Source organism: Podarcis pityusensis, assembly GCF_964106645.2.
Source record: "Podarcis pityusensis genome assembly, chromosome: 1".
NCBI classification, from domain to species: Eukaryota; Metazoa; Chordata; class Lepidosauria; order Squamata; family Lacertidae; genus Podarcis; species Podarcis pityusensis.
Window position 1 is genome coordinate 65,812,037 of NC_138028.1, and position 20,545 is coordinate 65,832,581.

At 42.1% G+C, this 20,545-nt stretch overlaps 1 protein-coding gene and 1 long non-coding RNA gene across 2 annotated transcripts; one reads left to right on the forward strand and one right to left on the reverse strand.

Moving 5' to 3' along the window:
- Window positions 1-2,756: 2,756 nt before the first annotated feature.
- DEPDC7 (DEP domain containing 7) lies at window positions 2,757-16,138 on the forward strand. The gene is made up of 9 exons (XM_081012150.1): window positions 2,757-2,882; window positions 5,090-5,483; window positions 11,158-11,288; window positions 12,573-12,762; window positions 13,163-13,377; window positions 13,612-13,754; window positions 14,579-14,704; window positions 14,800-14,878; window positions 15,759-16,138. The coding sequence occupies exons 1-9, from the start codon at window positions 2,810-2,812 to the stop codon at window positions 15,977-15,979; spliced, it is 1,572 nt and encodes a 523-aa protein (XP_080868276.1). The 5' UTR covers window positions 2,757-2,809; the 3' UTR covers window positions 15,980-16,138.
- A 2,451-nt stretch (window positions 16,139-18,589) lies between these two features.
- Window positions 18,590-20,423, reverse strand: LOC308480738. The gene is made up of 2 exons (XR_013988264.1): window positions 20,088-20,423; window positions 18,590-18,828 (listed from the first exon to the last, which is right to left on the reverse strand). It is a non-coding gene; the product is annotated as an uncharacterized lncRNA (long non-coding RNA).
- Between the last annotated feature and the right edge of the window lie 122 nt (window positions 20,424-20,545).

The following is a 20,545-nucleotide window of genomic DNA, read 5'->3' on the forward strand; positions in this document are numbered from 1 at the left end:
AAAATTTTACAGAGGCTCAGTTGCTGGTGTGTAATTTTATTTCAGCAACTCCCCAACAGTAAAATTGTCAAAACTCAAAACCTCATTGTTCTGCAAGTTGTTTGAATTCCAGTTTTTAATAATGTTTAGAAATAGGCCCAGATTGCACAGTATGTCCAAATATCCCATTATCACAACTGATTAGCCACAAGCATGTTGCTACTTTCAGTCATTGAGACCCATAGCCAACAAACATCAGACTTTGATTTGGGACAAAAATTGCCCTGGTTATGATAATGAACAACTTTATCAGGAAATGGAACAGGGCTTTTTCTTTCTTTTTTGCTACTCTGTGCCCTATAAGAAGCTGAGTTTGTGGATATGATCAGGTGTAAAAATGTTTGACTCCGGTATACGTGCATTAGCGATTGTTATAAAGCAGATGGGAGAGGGCCGTTTAGAAATGAAAGACACAGAACAGCTAGTCATTGCTTATGACTGCAGCATGTATGACAATGCTTGACTCTGATAGCTTGAAATACTGTAGTTTGGCTAAAAGTCACCTTGAAGTTAATGTTCTGTTCCCTGGTCAAACAACTGTGGGGACTAAGCTACACCAACACACTAAAAGAGGAAACGGTCTCATTATGTGCTCAAAGGTACTTTACCTCTTGACTACAAGATATTTGCTAATATTTTAGCTAATAGACTGAAAAAGGTCTTAAATGTTTATATACATCCAGATCAAGAAGGATTTCTTTCAGGTAGACAGATGAAAGATAATATAAGAAATATTTTAAATGTAATAGAATATCTAGAAGTAAGAAATGAGAAAAAAGCAGCAATGATGTTTATAGATGCGGAAAAAGCGTTTGATAATATATATTGGGATTTTATTAAGAAAGTGATGGAAGAAATGGAATATGGAAAAAAAGTTTATAAAAGGGATACAAGCTGTATATACAGAACAGAATACAAAATTAATTATTAACCAGGTGATAACGAATCAATTTAAAATAGAAAAAGGAACTAGACAAGGTCCATGGCTGAGCTTTGCCTCAGATTAGATTATGTGGGCATACTAAAAAGGCATTCCCTCTCTCCAGAATCCATAGTGACTGTGATATTCTGAGGTGAATATTCCAACATGACAGTTTCCAGGGTTCTCTGGACACATTAAAACAACATTGATATAAACTCTGTAAATTTGTAGACTACATTCCAAGTAGAATTGAATCTGCCCCAATGCTAGTATCCGCACTTTCAGGTCTTTTTCAGCTCAAAATTTCCAGGAGTGGTGTATTTAGGACCAACCTGGGGGACTAGGGCTTATATCCCACTTTGAGCTACTTGGGGAGGAAAAGTGAGATATTAGTATAATAATAAAGGTAAATAAATTCTATCTCAACAATCAAAGCTTGCACATTTTTGCATAGGCTGCTACCAGCTGAGCTCTTTTCACAGTTAGGTGTGTATAACATTGCATAGGATCTGGGTGGCAGAACTGCAACCCCTTCCACACTTAGTACAAAGCAGGATTTGCTTATGAGTAAAGATATATAGGTTTCAGGGTGCACAGACTTGTGAAATGGAACATCTGAGACCACGAGCAATAGGAGACTTTTGGTTAATATGAATTTGATGGGGGTAAAATGCTCCCACCACCAAGATCGTAACTTGCAAAGAGCAGGGAACACACCGTCACATGCCCCACTACCTGAGACCTTTATAAAGAAGAGGGGCTAACCGGGAGGAGGCATGGCTACAATGCAGAGACTACCCTACACCACAGGCAAAGGCCTACTGGGACCCTTATAAGCAGGAGTCCAAGTAATAGCCCCTCACCTTCCCCTTACTTGCACTCAGCCTGAAATCCACATGGAAACCTGTACACTGACCAACCTCCTTCCAGAGGAGGTTTTATGTAGCGTGACCAGTGCAGTGGCACTGGAGGCTGCAGGGAGTGTCACAACAATGTCACAAGGGAGGCGAGGGGTGCCAAATCTTAGCATCACACAGGGTGCTGCTGAAATTTGAGAGCCCAAAGTCCACTACTGCTCATACCTTTCCATACCTTTCATACCTTTCCACCAATCAGGACCAGCCCACCCATTAGGTGAGGTGAGGCAATCGCCTCAGATGGCAGGCCACAGATCCCAATGCAAATCATTATAATTCCCTGCCCCCTTGTTCTTGATGCAGATCTTCACTCACCCTTCTTCCTTAGTGGGGAGAGGATGGGGTTTGCCTCTGTGCCAAAAAGCCCAAAATGTCTTGGGTGTTCCCTGTTCACAGGCAAGCCATCCAGCAGATGTGAGCTGACCCCACTCCCCTCTAAACCCGTGTGTGCAATGCAAGCATATAGAACAGGCTTCCTCAGCCTGGGCCCTCCAGATGTTTTGGGACTACAACTCTAGCTAGCAGGACCAGTGGTCAGGGATGATGGAAATTGTAGTCTCAAAACATCTGGAGGGCCGAGGTTGAGGAAGCCTGATAAAGAAGGTGTCTCACTCTTGGTTTCTCCCTAGAGCTAGAGGGAGAAACGGGAGCCTTTGTGTGGGTGGGAGCGTCCTCTGCAACGAACCCCATGAGCACAGCAACCCCCTTTAGGGAAGCCCTGGTAAGCGCACCGTTGTCTTCGCCGCGGCGGCCAAAACGCCCCACGGCTGCAGTTCGGCTTATTAAAGTAGAGGACGGGCTCCGCCCCCGCCGCCAACGCGAGCCAATAGGAGCAGCGCCTGCGTGCGAGCGCCGCCTATTTCCCCTCCGCGAGGCGGCCGGGCTGCTCCGCTCATTCCCGGGGACGCCGAGGCAGAAACCGGCCGGCGCTATGGCCAGCGTGAAGGAGAAGGCGGCGGCTTTGAATCTCTGCGCGGTGTACAGTCCGGCCAACAAGCCTCCAGGTAGGCGGCGGGGCGGGTTCAGGGATGCTGCTTCTGTTCTCCGGGGGGAGAAGGGAGACTGCGGGGCAAAGCGGCTCCACTTAAGGCAGGTGGGTGCTGTGGGCTCCCCGCTTCTTCTCTCTCTTAAGGGTCGGCTCCTATAAAGTCATATGCAAAGCCGCCTATCCCGCGTCCTCGCCTCCCCAATTTCGCCCCGTGGGCGGGCGGAAGGCGCTTTCTCTGACCGGCCGCAGGTGGAGGCAGCGCCCGGGTCTGATCGACGGATGGACCTTTGGCCCGACCCGCCGCGGTTGCTCTGATGCAACCCCGTATCTTTTCCCTTCGACGGCTATCTCCTCTTTTCTGGGAGATGGTTGGCCTTAGCCCTGTTGGAAGGTCAGCCGAGCGGTCAACAGAGCGGCGTTGTTGTTGTTTTGCTCTTATTCTGGAGGGGTCCAGTTGCTCGGGCAGAATCCTGTTTTATTATAAATTTGTATACTGCCCTTGTATACTGATCTCAGGGAGGATCGCAGCAGAAGAACGCATAATAAAAACAAGAACAAAACAAACCAATAATTCCTCCACCCCCTCTCACAAACACATTTAAGAGGTTAAAAATGTTAATTATTGTGCCTAAGGGCTAGGATGGCGTGGACTTACCTCCTCCCAGCTCTGGTAGGTTTGCTGTTTCCGGACCTGCCGCTGGGCAAGCTATCTCTGTGTGTGTGGTTAGAGCTGGTGGCCTGTTTCTTCAGGTTGGCTGGAGTCGCTGGGTAATATGCAAGAAGCCTTTCCTCGACAGAGGAAGCTCTTCTAGCTTGCTTTACTTACTCACATTTCTACGTTAATTTCATAAAGTGCTTTCATTCCCTCGCTTCCCACAATAGTTCTGTTCTGTCTCTCGTAACTGAACTGCTCTCCAAAAGCCTGAGGCGCTATTCATCAGCATATTGGGTTCCTTCTTAATATATAGCTGTGGATAAATTGCTGTTTAAGTGTGATCAGCTTCATGCTGGCTGTGTGATCCCTATGGAAGTTCATATATGTAAATCTGCAGGAGCTGGTCTCTTGTGGACTGTCTTCCAGGAGAGGAAATACTTTCCTCCCAGTTTGGGTACTCTTCTGGGAGGCAGCCTTGACTCCAATGTTGTTAGCAAACAAAGCTTTCCCTGGGGTCTGTTTGGCAACAAGAATTAGAAAAGCTGTAGTGCTGTTGGCTACGGTATGGTATGGTAGATTTTTTGTTTTTAAAAAATGAACTTTTTTTTTTAATCTCTGCAGAACTACTCAGGCATTTGAATTTACTGGTCTGATACAGACAGTACCAGTAGATTTAGGTGTTCTGGGGGCAGCCTTTGCATCCTCAAGTAATTGACTATAAACATTATGGTCATAGGCATAAAAATTTGATGGGTGAATGTACCAGGTGTCTGTGTCTCGGGCATTTGTTTTAATAATAAAAAAGACCGTTCTGTGCTGATGGCTTTGCTGTAATTATAAAGTACAAGTAGTAACCATAACACATGCTTTCAAAATACATCTCTCTCTCTCTTTCTCTTTCTCTCTCTCTCTCTCTGCAACTTTAATCCTGAGTGGACACAAGAGCTTTTACAATCTTGTGAAGAATCATGGTCACCTGTAAAATACCTTCTTTCTCTTTCCCTCCCCCACCTCAGGAATTTGAAATGACAGCCTTGCATAGAAGAATCTAGGGCAAGTGTGGGCAAGACTCTCCCACAAAAAGTATATCACAAAAGTTTCTCAGTGAGAAAATGAAGATCCCCAATATTGTCAGTAATTGACTGACAGCTGCTTTATAGGGTCTCTGTCTCTGGCAGAGAGAAATCTTTCCCAGCCCTGCTAACTGATAGCATATTTATAGTTATGGGAACATAACTGTTATATTCCCTTGAGTCAAACCTTAGAGCAGGGTTGGGGAGCCTCTGTCCTTCCCCAGATGTTGGAGTCCCAGAATCCATCATCCCTGACCATTGACCATACTGGCTGAAGTTTATGGGAGATGGAGTCCCACTCCACCTGGCAGGCAAAAGGTTTCCCATCCCTGCACTAGAGACTTTGTTAACTAATGTTGCCAGTAAAAGGGCTCCACCAATATTTCCATGGGAAATGATGTACGCTTTTGGAAGTGACTCCTAAAAATATTGGGTAGGTCCATAATCTGCTTCCAGAACACTCACTGAAATACATCTCTTGCATCGCGTGTTTAGGTTTCAGCTTGGCACAGAGACCATTTGGAGCCACATATGTCTGGAGCAGCATTATCAACGCACTTCAGAGCCAAGTTGAAGTGAAAAAGCGGCGTCAGAACCTGAAATCTTTTAACGACTGTTTTATTGGCTCCGATGCAGTAGACGTAGTCTATTCCCACCTTCTGCAGAACAAATACTTTGGCGATGTAGATATTTCCCGGACTAAAGTTGTGAGAGTGTGTCAGGCACTGATGGACTACAAAGTGTTTGAAGCAGTTTCTACCAGAGTCTTTGGAAAAGACAAACGGTCTGTGTTCGAAGATAGCAGCTGCAGCCTCTACAGGTTTCCAAATGCGTGTAACCAAATGGACAGTCCGTTTGGAAAAGAGTATGGCCGGACTGTGCATCAAAGGTTAGTACCAAATGAAGTGCTGAAGATATTTGCCATGTTTTCTTGTTGTTCTATCTTGAAAGCAGCCTAACCCTAATCAGACTTACTTTGAACTTGAGTGTTTCAGTGTTAATTGGGACTTTCTAGTTGTAAGAGGGGAGCCTGACAGTCCTATCTTATGTGCTCATTTGCTCAGAAGTCAGTCTTGGTTGCTGCTGTGGATGTATCTGCACATCCAAGGTAATATTTTATATATATATATATATATATATATATATATATATATACACATACATACACACACACACAAATAAATAAAAGCAAATCCTTCTTGAATGGCCCTAAAGTCAATAGAACTTAATTCTCTATGTGGGCTGCAATCCAAAGAACTGTGTATGCAGCTTAAAAGGTTAGGAGGGAGGATGTCTTGTCTATGGAAGGAAAAATGGTAAGCATAAGTTGTTCCACAGTCAACAACTGAGGAAGATCTACTTTAGCTGAACTCATGGTGGACTTTGCTTTGATCTATCTCTGCAGCTTTGTGCACCAACTCTATACATGTCACTGTCACTATCTGGCCAGGTGCCTCTGTGGATGTGGAAAGGGACAGTCGGCTCCCCCTACTTGTCAGAAAGACAAGGTGATTGGTGCTGCTATTGGCCATCTGACTAAGTATGCCTGAGCACAGCCCTGAATTCAGGATGCCCTGGGAATTACGCATACAGCACCAATTTTAAGGAGTTCTCATCCAACCAAGGGGTGCTAGAATTGAAGCTAGTTTCCATCCTTGCTGGATGTCTATGTCCGTCTCTCTTAAATGTATATTTTGGCCTTTCAGCGTAAAGCTCCCACATTGGCTGATGATATCACTTTAATGGACAAAGTTGTCCTTTAAAACAAAGATAAATAAAAGGACAATAAAGTCAGTAAAAGCAAAAAGCTGAACAGAAACAAAAAGGCTATGGCAGCAAAATTAGTTGCCTAGTGTAAAAAGGCTTTTTGGACAATTTAAAAGCTTTAGGCACCTGGTAATGAAACTAACACACTAGGAACTAGCCAAGTGTTTCTGGGAGTGTTCCACTGTGGGGATGCCACCATCAAATGGGCTCTGTCTCTGATGCCACCTGTTTACCTCCTGTTGCAGGGAGCATTCAGACAAGAGCCTCCAGTGAAGATCTTGCCAGGCAGGCAGGTTCACGTGGTTATAAATCTGTGTTTTAAAATGTCCCCAGGGATAGAAGGTAGAGCTGCCTGTAGAAGTCAATGGAGAAATTGTAGATTTCAGTGTAGCAGGAACTGAATACCAGCATGTCTGCCCCAACCCAAAACAGCTGAGTGAGGACTGAGCATGCTCAGTGGACACAGAATGTTGACTGACTGCTGGGGTAAGAGGGAATGGATAGGAACAGAAAGAACAATTTCATTTTTATATATCTTCCTCTGTCCTCCTCTTTTTAAGCTACTTTCTTCTGCCTGCCCCCACCCCCCGCACAGAACCGTTGCTACGGGGAAGCGGGGCTAGCTGGGTTTTTTGCCCTGGCTGAAACCTCCAGACGGGCACCATTGAGGCTCCCAGCCTGTGTGTGTTTGTGTGCATGCATGTCCGCAAAAGCGAGTGGTGGGGTGCCAAACTGGGTCTTTGACCCAGGTGAAATAAAGCCTAGTTTTGCCCCTGCCCATCTGGCCCACTTGACCTAGTTTTCAGTCGATACATTTTTGAAGATTGAGCATACTCAGTACTCATGGAGGCGGAGCGGTTTTCCTAACATTTATTTTGTACGTTCCCAAACCTTGGGATTTTCTCAAGTCTGCCGATAGCCCCTCTTTTTGTGTGTCACTGTTGCTCCTCTTAGCTACATAAGTGACGACATTCGAACAATTGAATGTGAATTAGAATAAGGATATGATTTGAGGCTGCAGTCTTATACCTCCTTTCCTGGGAGTGAGTTCCATTCAACTCTGCTACTTTTAAATAGTAGTAAGATTGTACAACTTTGGATATTTCTGTTTATAAAACTGTGGTGAAGCATGACTACAAATGGGAAGAGGAGGGAAGAGTATGGTGTTATTTTTTAAATCCAAAAGTGACCATGAAAGTTGCAAGTAGCTGCTGCATAATAGTCCCAGCTAGAGAGAGAGGGGTCAATTTATTCTCCTCCTCCTCCTCCTTCTCTTAAAATTTATATACTGCCCTATACCCACAAGTCTCAGGTGGCTCACAGGAGAAAATCACAATATAAAAAACACAAAATACATAAAATAAAAACAACCCAATTTACACTTCAACTCTGTCATTGTCAAATGAATTTAAGTATGACTAATTTCCATTGAATCAAGTACAATTCTTGGATAGGATTTTGTTTGTATCCTTCCAGCTGATGAGAGAGTGATGTATCTGAAGGCACATGCTGAAGACTCACTCACGTGGACTAATTATGATTACAGGGAGAGTTGTTCTTTTGGTCTATTATTATATGGGTGAAGTGGACATTCGAAATGTGTTAGTGTCTTTTGAGAATGGAACCAAGGGTGGACACCAAAGTAGAATGTAAGGATGTGAGCTTATGTGTGTAATGTAAGATGACTAACATGCTTCTAACTCTTAGGAGAAAAGCGTATGATGCATTTAAACCACATCCAATGCCTTCTCCCAAAGAATCCTGAGAACTGGTTTGTTAAGAATGCTGGGAAATGTATCTTTTGTGAGAGGGAAATGACAGTTCCCAGTATTATTATTTTTTTTTTAAAAAAATGATATTTATTAAAATTTCAAAAGAAAAAGATTACATTAATAAAAAAAACAATAAAAAAGGAAAAATACAAAGTACAAAAAAGAAAAAACAGTTAAAAACAATTCCATCTTTTATCACTTCTCTTATATTTACTTGTTTCCCGAACCTCCTCATTTTGTATTCCAATTCCAATTTGTTAGTCCAGCAATTCCATTCCCTCCTTTTTAATCCTGATCTTTAAACTTTTAATTATAAAATTATAAAATCGTTAATTATAACATTAAATTTTTACATATTAAAAACCAATTTTTCCATATTCTTCTATACCATTACGGCTAGAAACCACTTAACTTCAATCCAACATCATTCTAACATTCATTAATTTTATAATATTTCTGTAAGTAGTCTTTAAATTTCTTCCAATCTTCTTCCACCGACTCTTCTCCCTGGTCTCGGATTCTGCCAGTCATTTCCGCCAGTTCCATATAGTCCATCACCTTCATCTGCCATTCCTCCAGTGTGGGTAGATCTTGTGTCTTCCAATGCTTTGCAATAAGTATTCTTGCTGCTGTTGTAGCATACATAAAGAAAGTTCTGTCCTTCTTTAACACCGATTGGCCGACTATGCCCAGGAGGAAGGCCTCTGGTTTCTTCAAGAAGGTATATTTAAATACCTTTTTTAATTCATTATAAATCATCTCCCAGAAAACCTTAATCCTTGGGCACGTCCACCAAAGGTGAAAGAATGTACCTTCAGTTTCTTTACATTTCCAACATTTATTATCGGGCAAATGGTAGATTTTTGCAAGCTTGACTGGGGTTATGTACCACCTGTATATCATTTTCATAATATTCTCTCAAGGCATTACATGCCGTAAACTTCATACCTGTGGTCCACAACTGTTCCCAGTCAGCCATCATTATGTTATGTCCAACGTCTTGTGCCCATTTAATCATAGCAGATTTCACCGTTTCATCCTGAGTATTCCATTTCAACAGCAAGTTATACATCTTTGACAAAATCTTAGTTTTGGGTTCTAACAATTCTGTTTCTAATTTTGATTTTTCCACCTGGAAGCCGATTTTCTTGTCCAAATTGTATGCCTCCATTATCTGATAATAATGAAGCCAGTCTCGCACTTTGTTTTTTAGTTTTTCAAAACTCTGCAGTTTCAATCTATCTCCATCTTGTTCCAAAATTTCCCAATATTTCGGCCATTTGACCTCCATATTGAGCTTTTTCAGAGCTTTCGCTTCCATCGGTGACAGCGACAGTTCCCAGTATTATTTGGGGGAGGGCATATGCTTTAAATGTGTGGTGTGGATCTGCCCTTAATTAAAATTAAACCTGTTGACAAGCGAACTGAGAGGCTTTATTTGGGTGCAAATGTGCACAACCCTTGTGAAAGATGCTGAATATTACTTGGTTGTGCTTTACAGTGCAATCTATATATAGCCAGATAGAAACAAGTTCATTTGAATTCAGTGGTGCTTGTTCCCACTAACCTGGAAGTAGGGTTGCCTTAGACATCACACCTAAGCACCTTTGGTGGGGAGTAAATCCTATTGAACTTAGTAGGACTTACTTCTGAGTACACATAGCTTGGCCCCTTAGAAGCAGTGTTGGAAACTGAGATAGAAAAGCTAGGAGCCAAATGGCTCCTGGAACCTGGATTACAGGTGCAAAAACAGGATTGCTAGTCGCCATTCCCTCCCCGCCCCCAATGCAGTAGCACTTTATATTTAGTTTTTTGAAGCGCATGAACTAATACACAATTCACATCAGTGACACATTGTAAATATCACATTTTTAATGGCAGTTCTTAATTGGACACTGCAAACATAAATGGGGCTCAGCCTCAGCAATAGTTGCCAACCATAAGTATTTATCAATACGGGGCTGGGGCTGTGTGTCTTAGCTCAATATGTTACATCACAGCTTCAAGTAATGCAGTCACAGTTAAATATGTCCATTATATCAAACTTCTTAGAAGAAGAGGCCTAACAGCACAATCTTAACCATTTCTACACAGAAATAGATCCTACTGAAATAGAACTAGGCAAATGGGATTGGGATTGTAACAGATTGCTTTTGATACTCTTATGACAGGTCAATTAACATGTTGTTGTTGTTTAGTCATTTAGTCGTGTCTGACTCTTCGTGACCCCATGGACCAGAGCACGCCAGGCACTCCTGTCTTTCACTGCCTCCCACAGTTTGGTCAAACTCATGCTGGTAGCTTCGAGAACACTGTCCAACCATCTTGTTCTCTGTCGTCCCCTTCTCCTTGTGCCCTCCATCTTTCCCAACATCAGGGTCTTTTCCAGGGAGTCTTGAGGTGGCCAAAGTATTTGAGTCTCGGCTTCAGGATCTGTCCTTGCAGTGAGCACTCAGGGCTGATTTCCTTCAGAATGGATAGGTTTGATCTTCTTGCAGTTCATGGGACTCTCAAGAGTCTCCTCCAGCACCATAATTCAAAAGCATTAATTCTTCGGTGATCAGCCTTCTTTATGGTCCAACTCTCGCTTCCATACATCACTACTGGGAAAACCGTAACTTTAACTATACGGACCTTTGTTGGCAAGGTGATGTCTCTGCTTTTTAAGATGCTGTCTAGGTTTGTCATTGCTTTTCTCCCAAGAAGCAGGCGTCTTGTAATTTCGTGACTGCTGTCACCATCTGCAGTGATCATGGAGCCCAAGAAAGTAAAATCTCTCACTGCCTCCATTTCTTCCCCTTCTATTTGCCAGGAGGTGATTAACATAAGGGACACTAATGTGTATTCCGTTATCTTGAGCATGTATCTCTTTGGTTCATTTTTATGTTTGAAGCGGAATGTTTGTATTTTTTGCCCTTCAGCTGAGTAGTCATGAATTCAAAGCTCACTTATAGAGACTATCGCTACCAGGACCTTTCTGGCTGATGAGCAGATAACTTGAATAATCCATTTTTCTTTCTTCAGACAGGAGAAAAGAGCATTACTTAGCATAACACCAGTGAAATCAGGAAGCTTGGAGGATCTCTTGGAAAACTTGAGTCTAACGCCTGTTAGTTCCTCTCAAGTAAATACCTCTCCAAACTTTTCTTACCAAGGTAAGTGATGCGCAAACATCATAATTGCTTGCACCCAAGGGAAAGAATGGATGCCTTGTTTTAAACTGGTGGGAACTTGCAAATTTAGCTCCTTTCCACTACCAAATACAGTGCTTAGAATAAAAGGAATACATTGTGTAGTGTATTTTCTTGACTTACGGCACATGCCTATTGTTTCCCCATCCTGATAAATCGTGCAAGGCCAGCCTCTGACACTGACCCACAACTGTCACAGGGAATAGAAGTTTGTGAAGTTAAGCTGGAGGGTCTGGTAATCAGTATAGACAAGCCCTCACCAGCTCAGTCCAAACTATGGTATGTTTTGGACTACAACTTCCATCAACCCCAGCCATTTGCTTATCCAGTGATGTGCTGCTGTCTGCCTTCTCTCCCCAAGCTCTTTAGACTACAGATAGCAAAACTATCCCAAGCTATAAAGGGAAGGGCTGACTGTGGTGGTTTTGAAAATGGCATTGCCTCACATTTTTTACCCGTAGTGGCTAAAAAACTTTTATGTATTATATTTATTATGTAGCCACCCCAGAATAGAAGTTCCCTGGATGGCTTACAAAGCAACAAATAAAATAAGTGCATCATAAAACAATAAAAACTATTTCAAATTATTATTTTTTAAAATGAAATTCAGTTTAAAACTCAGATTTAAAGCTTAGCCACCAGTAGTGCAAGTGTTCAAAGCTTTTCATTACCTTTAAAATTTAGCTGGGTTTAAGAAGGCTTGGATGTGTTGCTGCCACTATTTCATCTTCATTAATGGGAAAACCCAAAATTAGGGTTGTTTTTCTGTAGTTGAAAATTTAGTCCTGATTAGAAAATGCAGCAAGCAGACAAGTTCTTGCTTTTCAGTTCTGGAATCCTTGAATGTGGCAGAGGCTCTTGAAGCTAAGGAATCCATTGTTCCAACTCTAAAGTCTTCAACAAGGCCTCCTTTCTTTACGCATCCTTATTAGCATGATTTATGTGATTGGATTCCCTGTGCAGCAAAGATCATTCGCAAGTTCCACAGGAAAAAATGTAAAGCATGTTGGCTATGTCCAAATGCTTGCTGTTCCCTGCATAAATTGCTGTTGGTCACCTTCCTTTTACCCTGATAAAGTACACTTGTAAGTTGATAATGCATTAATAAGGAAGCAGGTCGCTTAAGTGTTCTTTCAGTGAAGTATTAAGTCTCTTAGGCTAAAAGACAAATACTGCAATAGCAAATTACTCCTTGACCCCTAAATAACTTTAGCTAACTGGATCTTGGCATTTGAATTGTGCTTCTAGTTATTAACGAAGTCTGGAGAGAGCAAACAATTACCCGCCTCCTGCAGCTTATAGATCTTCCACTTCTTGACTCTTTACTTGAGTACCAGAAGGCAGGATCTAAATTTCCACAAACAAAGCAAGAGTCTGAATGTAACATCACAAGCAACTACCTGGACCGAGAAATTCTGAAAGCATTCGGAGACTCTCAGTAAGTATGTATGTTGATGAACAGGAACACAAGAAGCTGAGTTACAGACTAAGTTTACTTTTACCTGCAGGGCAAATAGCATCTTTAGAGGCATGTTTATTTTGGGGGGAAGGGGGAGGGTTTGGACCAAGAAAATACTGTGCTGGAAAGGTTACTTTTCCTGCCTCTGTGCTGCAGTTCCCATTTTAACTGTATTCACCTCCCATCCCACCCGCAAGGTGCTTTGATCTTTTTCTTAAATGCCACCACTGAAGATCTTTCCTTCATCTCTCAGGTCACACCTAGCTTTGGCCCTAAGCTGTTACTATGACTTCAGTGGGTCTTGGTTATGGACAGACTTTACCTGGAGTAGGGCCCATGACTTTGAAAATATAGAGACAAAGGAATTTTCATTTTCTAGGACGGATGAATGGCTGTCAGCAGCAATAGACTGTCTGGAGTATCTGCCAGATCCGATGGTGGTTGATGTGAGCCGAAATTTGCCTGAGCAGCCTGACAAAGTACATTTTGGGAAGCTGCTGCTGTTTGATACCATTGGTAGATACTATAGCCAAAAGAAGGAACCACTGTTAAGTCATGCACCCGAAATCCACCTGGGCATTGCAGAGCTGCTAGGTAAGTGCAATTGGCTTCCAAATTTCTAGATGACTAGCTACATTCTTTATCAATGTATACAGACATGTGGAGTGAAAACTCTTGTAAAATGCATACTGTACTGTATAGCTCAATGGTAACTGTGCTTTTATTGGCAAACTTAACAAGTTTGTGGTGATGGGGAATTGTCGGTTTTTAAACAGAACAGTAATGTTGGGTGTTAGTCATAAACTCCATCATTCTTCTTTGTTCCAGTTAATGGGAAAACTGATCAAGCTTTGGAAGCGATTCAGCTCTACTTGAAGTTATTGGATAATACAAGAAGAGAGGAGTTCAGGAGACTACTCTACTTCATGGCTATTATCGCTCAGAATTCTGATCTTAAGCTCCAAGCAGAGGCAAGTGTGATCACTTAGGGCCCCTTCTAATGTAACCTTCAATGACATGTCAGTCTTTGGAGCAGAGCAGTGCCACTAGGTTAATGTTGGAAATATGAGATTGCTATGGTGGGAGCCCATGCCATGATTCCTTCCCATGGTGGCACCGTCCTTTAGAGAAACTGAAGCTCTGAAGTGGGAAGGAGCCAGAATATGGGTTCCTCCCACGTGACCTTGGGTTTCCAGTGCTGCTAACCAATGGATCAAAGAGTCACACTGCAGCAGTTTCCACACCACCAGACAGAACATTGTTTTAATTTACTTTAATATTTTATATATATTTTAAATCTGAGCTGGGACCTTATGACAAAGAGTAGGTAAGAAATAGTGGTTAATAACTATAGTAAGCAATAATGATAGTTAACAATGATAAAAAATAATGGGTCGTTTCCAGTGTGACTATTCCGCTAGCATAGTATTTTCCCTTTCCCGTCCCCTGTGCACCCTCAAAATCTGCTCCAGAGGGTTGGAGGGAGCCCCTGGAGCAGATTCTGAAGGTGTGCAAGGAAAGGAGAGAAAGGAAAAGTCCACTTGCACAATGGGAACTCTGTGCACAGTGTTGGATACAACCCCTAAATGACCAATAACAATAATATTGGGATGATTTTAAGCAGACTTATGCATAAGCTGTACGGAACTCTATTAAGCTTACTTCACAAATTAAGTAACTTGCATTCACATAATTTTCTGTAGTCTTACAAAGCAAACTATAGGAAACTTGTGTTTGAAAACAGAGTAAGTAAGCAGGGAAACACTCCTTTAATCATTTCACCCCTATTTTGTAGAGCGACAACCGGATGGTTGTGAAAAGAACTTTCTCCAAAGCCATAGTCAACAATAAAAGTTTATCCAAAGGAAAAACTGACCTTCTAATTTTGTTTTTGGTGGACTACCAGAAAGATGTATTAAAAGTAAGTGCCTTAAACCTTGTTCCCCTGCTGTTGCTTGTTACTGAATTATCTTCCTAAATTTTAATGACTAAAAGAAGCTGTTGCTTTTCTCCAAGATCCCAGGGACGTTGCATAAAATGGTTAGTGACAAGCTTGTGGCTATACAGCAGGGGAAAGATTCCAACCTGAATACAGGTAACCATGTATTTAATAACATTTAAGTCCTTGGCTGGGGAATCGGTGGCCCTCTACCTGTAGTTGGACTACAGCTCTCATCAGACCTGACCATTGGCCATGCTGGCTAGGACTGATAGGAGCTGAAGTACAGCAACATCTGGAGGGCCACAAGTTTCCACATCCCTGTTTTTGAATCACTTCTAAAGAAACCTCTGGCAAAACCTGGAATAATCTTATCTTAATTGACTCTACCATTTATTTGAATGTAGTGAGAATGAAACTTGGTAAGGCATGGCTTGGGTTAGTGATGCATTGGGGCCCATTCAGCAATGTGGTTCTATGAAAATGCAAGCTAATTAAGTAGACTGAGATGAAGGCAGTTGTGAGATGGTCAAGAGCATGAGTGGGAAATCCCTGGTCCCAATTTCTTTAGCCATGAGATTACTAGGTGGTCTTAAGCAAGATATTCAGCCTACGTCCTTTATCTGTAAAATGGGGGTAATACTGGACTACCTTCCAGAGTGATATAGGGCAAGGGTGGGGAACAGGATCCAGCTTAGGAGGGGGGCAAATTCTGAGGCCTCCCCCCCCACATGTCACTTTGCTAGGTAGGTAGGGCTACCCACCTGTCAGTGGCCTGTTGTCGTGTTACATCTGATAACGTCAGTATGAGGGAAACATGAGAATGTGTTCCTGTTGTGGCAGGGATCAGCTCAGCTCAGAAGGTGTGGGGCCATGTGGGGAAGGGTGGAGGGAAATGACTTCACCTTCACAAGCCAAATTAGGATCCCTGGCAGGCCAGAGGCTCCCCATGCCTCTGCTCTATGAGAATACTGTATATCAATGACAAGAGTTACCACTATACTTTTATGAATGGTTTTTCATGCTTGCTTTTTAGGATATACTTTCTGCCAGCAACTTGACAAAAGTGAGTATCATCACAGTGCAAAGAAGACTACAAAAAGGGAACTTGTATCTTTGCTAAAATCTATTGATGAGGACTCCAGTCTCTCTGCCAAAGAGCGGAAGAGGTTGCTTGATCAATTCTATGCTAGTAATCCAGCTATCTTTTTGCAGTATTTTCATGACAGAGGTACCGATGGAGGTGTCGAACTTTAGCTCTAGAAGGATACTGGGATACTAATAACTTTTGGAAGCACTTATTTTGTATCTTTTTTATTTTTTTGTATTGTACTTAAATAAAAGTGGTTTTGTAATATGGAGTCCCCATGTAATAACATTATTTAAAAATAATTAAAGCTTCTATTTAAATCTTAATTGTTCAGATTCTTGATTTTAAAAAAACAAACAACCGGGGTTGGGGAGGGAAGTTTAGGCCAGTGTATGAGTTTTTAGCTTTGTTCAAACTCTTTTGGAAGCTCCTGAAAACTAGACTTTATTTGGTGAATATAATTTTTGCTCCTGATTGTCAGATCTCACTGCCACTGGACTATAACAACCACATGGTTTCTCCGTGTAACACAAGGCTGTTGGATATATATATATATATATATATATATGCCCATAAATTATTACAAGATTGTTATTTGTCCATGACAAGTCTATGTTTGTATGTGACTTGTTCACGTGTTGTGAGTTTATAAATACCTTCAATCCATTTGTTGAAGGGAGTTGCATTTTTTCCCCCAGTTCATCAATACCAGTCATCTTGCTATAGTAGGGGTGTGGAGAGTCAATTCATATTGTCCCTTTGTTAGGTTCCATGTATTGTGTATATAATTCAAAAGGATATTTTTAGGCCAAGTTGGTCTTGAATTAACAGTGCGTGGCAGTCACTTGCCAATTGTGTAAATACCTGTGATTGTGTCTAACCTTATGTTCATGTTTATTGAACTCTGAAGAACAAATAATCCTCCACAAAGGTGAGCAGCAGCAATCTTCCGTTGGTCCACTTGGGCATAAACTCCATTGAATTCAGTGGGGTTCAGAGTAAACATAAAAAATAATAGGGCTTGTTAGAAAAAGCATGCTTGTTTTTGTAGGACATGTCTTGTGTACAGGCCAGTTCATATGATCCTTGCGAACACCTCAGCTTAATTGTATTTGATAGTGGCATGCTGAAATGTCGCTTATGCCCAGGGCAGTGAGTCCCAGTGATTGCTTTGTCAGAGGCACAACACAATCCAGAGGGATTAAGTGCCTGCTTGGAAAATAAGGACTGAATCATATACTCCAGGGTTGTGTAAATTACCCTTGTACTTGGATGCCAAGAGAGTTTGGGATATGCATGAAGTCACTGTTACTGCCTTCTCTGCTGATAGATCTAAAAGTGCAGCTGATGGTGATCTGGAATCTACAGTATTTTTTTAAAAAAAACAAAACACTGTCTTGGTCCATGGAACATCTACATAAATCTGTAGTAGAAACCTAATGGAGGTTTCTGTGAACCTTCTTGGATTTAGAGGGCAGTTGTAAATCATCATTACTGCCATACCACCACTTCTGCCCTTACATGGACACGACAAGAATTGTATCAGTGCAAAGAATGCTCGTTGGTGGATGTTTTCCATTCTGTTGAACAATAGGGACCTGAAGCTAATAAACTGGCCAAGGGTGAGCAAAACTTTCCAACATAAAGGTTCGCTCCTCAGGAGACTACCACCACTGAACCCATTTTTATTTACTGTTGCAATTGGCTCCATAATATGCAGCCAAAAAAAGAAAAAGAGAAAAAATGCAAAGCTCCGCTTCAATATTTCTCACTCCTTTATTGGGTTATTCCCACCATAATGTGGCATATTGGAGTTATCTGTTCCAGTAGATAGGCTTTGAAGTATAGGCCCTACCATAGTACTTGGCATTCTAGGCTTAAATAGTTACTTACTAAATTTCTGCGCATGGGAACATAAATAGTGCAAAGAGGAACCAAAAATAAATGGGGGTAGACTGCTTTTAATGCATTTCTGCTGATAATAAGAAATTAAATGCTGCTGCCTATATCTTAAAAAGTTTTCCTGTTTGGAAATGGTTCCAAATAAGGCATATGCTTAACCATTGGCCTTCATGTGTATAGTTCATATGTATAGTTTCTAGATGGCCAACTATGCTTTGGTTTTGTTTCTCAAAGAGCAATTCCTTATAACAGATTGCAGTGGCAATCTGTGATGGAAGCCCCACTCCAAGTGTGGGCAGGGGGAGTGGAAAGGTACAGTAGGTTTATGGTACTTGGACTCAATCAGAGACAAAGCCACGCCAAGGCACAGGAGAACCATGCAGTATAGCACACACCAGGGTGGTGCATTATTATGTGGTTGGCCCTCTGATTGCTAAAATAAGGGCTTGGGAAACAACCTATTGGGTGCAAAAATAAAAGGGATAAAAGTGCTGTCTGGTTTCAAGTCACCATCCCATAGTAACCTGACTAGACAATATGTCCAAGGGTTAGGTACTCATGTGACTAGTGACTGCAGAGTGCGGCTGAAGTTAGGTGTGTTGGGTTGGACTAATCTGGATCCAGTTTCTATTGCTAGGTGCTGTCTTCTGCTTCACTGACTGCTTTTTTCCATGGCTGGCTTTCTCGCCTGATGATATCATTTTCAGCTTTTGCTTGCATTTTTGCCTTTTGCTCAAATGGCTGATTATAATGCTTTGCAAGTACTGTAGTACTGAAGCTACATTTATCTCTCTTCCTCCTCCCCCCCCCCCCCCAGTTTCCTGACTTGTTTCCTCCTAGGATTTAATTGATCTCTCTTTATATAAATAGTAAAATTGTGGATATGTCCCTTTTCAGGCGATGTTTTTAATAGTTTATTTGGTGTTCCTTAGTTTTTTTCAGAGGTAAGCACAGAATAAACTGATTTTACAGGTACTATCACTTTCTGAAGATATCTTATTTGTTTTGTCTAAGCTCTCATTGTTTTCCCCTGGACTAATGTTCTGTTTTGGATGGCAACCAATTCTGAGCTGTAGGGAATTGTCCAAGTAGAAGTAAGCCATCAGTCACAGATCTGTAGGGATTATAAGGGAACAGAAATAAGGCACTTGAATCTGATGAAGGTTTATGATGTTAACCCTCCTACATAGATGAAATACATATTGAGCAGGGCTTTTTTCAGCCAGAAATTGCCAGAAATCAGTTCCGGTATCTCTCAGGTGGGAGCCATTGCCATTATAAGAGAACAAGGGAGGTGTTCATGGTGAGTTCCAACACCTCTTTTTCTAGAAAAATAGAAATGATATTGAGAATTAAGGATTCCTATGCATTTCACATGTCTCCTAAACATGTTCAGGATCCTTCCAACAAAATGACAGCAACAGACCTGTGCTCTTGGAAGTAAGCATTTTATAGAGGGAAGAATATAATTTACCTACTCACTCTCCCCCAGTTAGATTATTCCAAGAATAAACATAAGGTGATATGATACCTGTCGGTTGCCTCTGCAGAACAATGTAGATTTATTCTCACAATGTGAACTTATTCACATGGGTTCTGTTTTGCTTCCCACTCAGCATTCACTGATGTTTTCAGTCAGAGGTTAGGTAGGTGGTGACTAGGGAATAAACTTTCTCTGTGGTGACACAATGTATATCTCTCCAAATCATTTATTTGCCCAGCTATTTAATGGCCGTTATATAACTTCTTATTATTATTGGTAGTTATAGTCTATCTTTCAGGAAGGCCCCCTCTTCTGTTTTCCTATTTTTACCAAGTGCATTGTATGTTGCTTTTGTTGACTTCTATTGTTTTCATATAGCATTTTGTTGTATCTGCTTTTGTTGTTGCATATTTGTATTGGTTAGTCTAGAATGATGTCATCTAAAGGGCTCCTTCATAGCTTTAATTATTGATTGTAAGACTGTACAGTAGTTTGGTCAGGAAAGGGTTAATGGAAGCAGCATAACTTCCTGAGGTAACTGATAGCACTGGCAGGGCGATCAACTACCCTCTTTTACTAAGGAGGCATCATTTAGACACCGGAGCTCAGCTCCCCATACACCCCACACCTGCTGCTGAAAGTACCCAGAGGCCCGATTCTGCGCTCTGAGAGAATCCAGTACAGTACTAAGGCATTGTGAAGCCACCGCCCCCCTGAAACCTAATGAGCAGTTTTATTTGGCGCTCTGATGCTGAGAGTCCAAATGATGCTCAGCGCCAGCCTGTAAATAAAACCGTTTATCGTAAAGACGCCAGAATCTCAGGTGACCTTAATTTTATTTTAAAGAAACCAAACACGAGATAGGTGCGGGCACGCTTGAAATCTCTCACCATTCAGTGAGTGGGGTGCATACGCCATTCTTTTCTCTTCGTCGTCCCCCCCCCCCCAAGCCATGTACCCTAGGGAGCTTGGGGAGCAAACCTCACTTAACACAGCAGGACGGCATTCCCAAGTAAACATGCCCGGGGCTGCAATGCACCTGACGAGCTGGCCCGACTGATCCCTTTCGGACATTGACCAGCAACCTATTTTGCAGGACGGCTGTGCGGGAGAGCCAAACAAAGGCTGCCTCTTGAACAGCGTGCATGCTTCAAAACATGTTTGCAGGGAGGCGTTTCCAGCACGCCCCGTGCCAGTCAGTCCGCATGGCGTTAGGCTGTCAGTTCATCGTTTCGAGGTTTATCGGCGGTTTAAAATAAAAGCCGTCATAATATTACCCAGCCCTGCCTCTGTATGTGCGTGCGGTGGGGGGGCTTTTGTGCCGCACGGCGCTCCCCTCCCTCCCTCC

Excerpts from the sequence above, each read along its gene's own strand:
- DEPDC7 (XM_081012150.1), top strand. The coding sequence starts at position 2,810 with ATGGCCAGCGTGAAGGAGAAGGCGGCGGCTTTGAATCTCTGCGCGGTG. Across the intron at positions 2,883-5,089 it reads TCCGGCCAACAAGCCTCCAG|GTTTCAGCTTGGCACAGAGA; the intron begins GTAGGCGGCGGG and ends TCGCGTGTTTAG. Across the intron at positions 12,763-13,162 it reads AAAGCATTCGGAGACTCTCA|GACGGATGAATGGCTGTCAG; the intron begins GTAAGTATGTAT and ends TTCATTTTCTAG.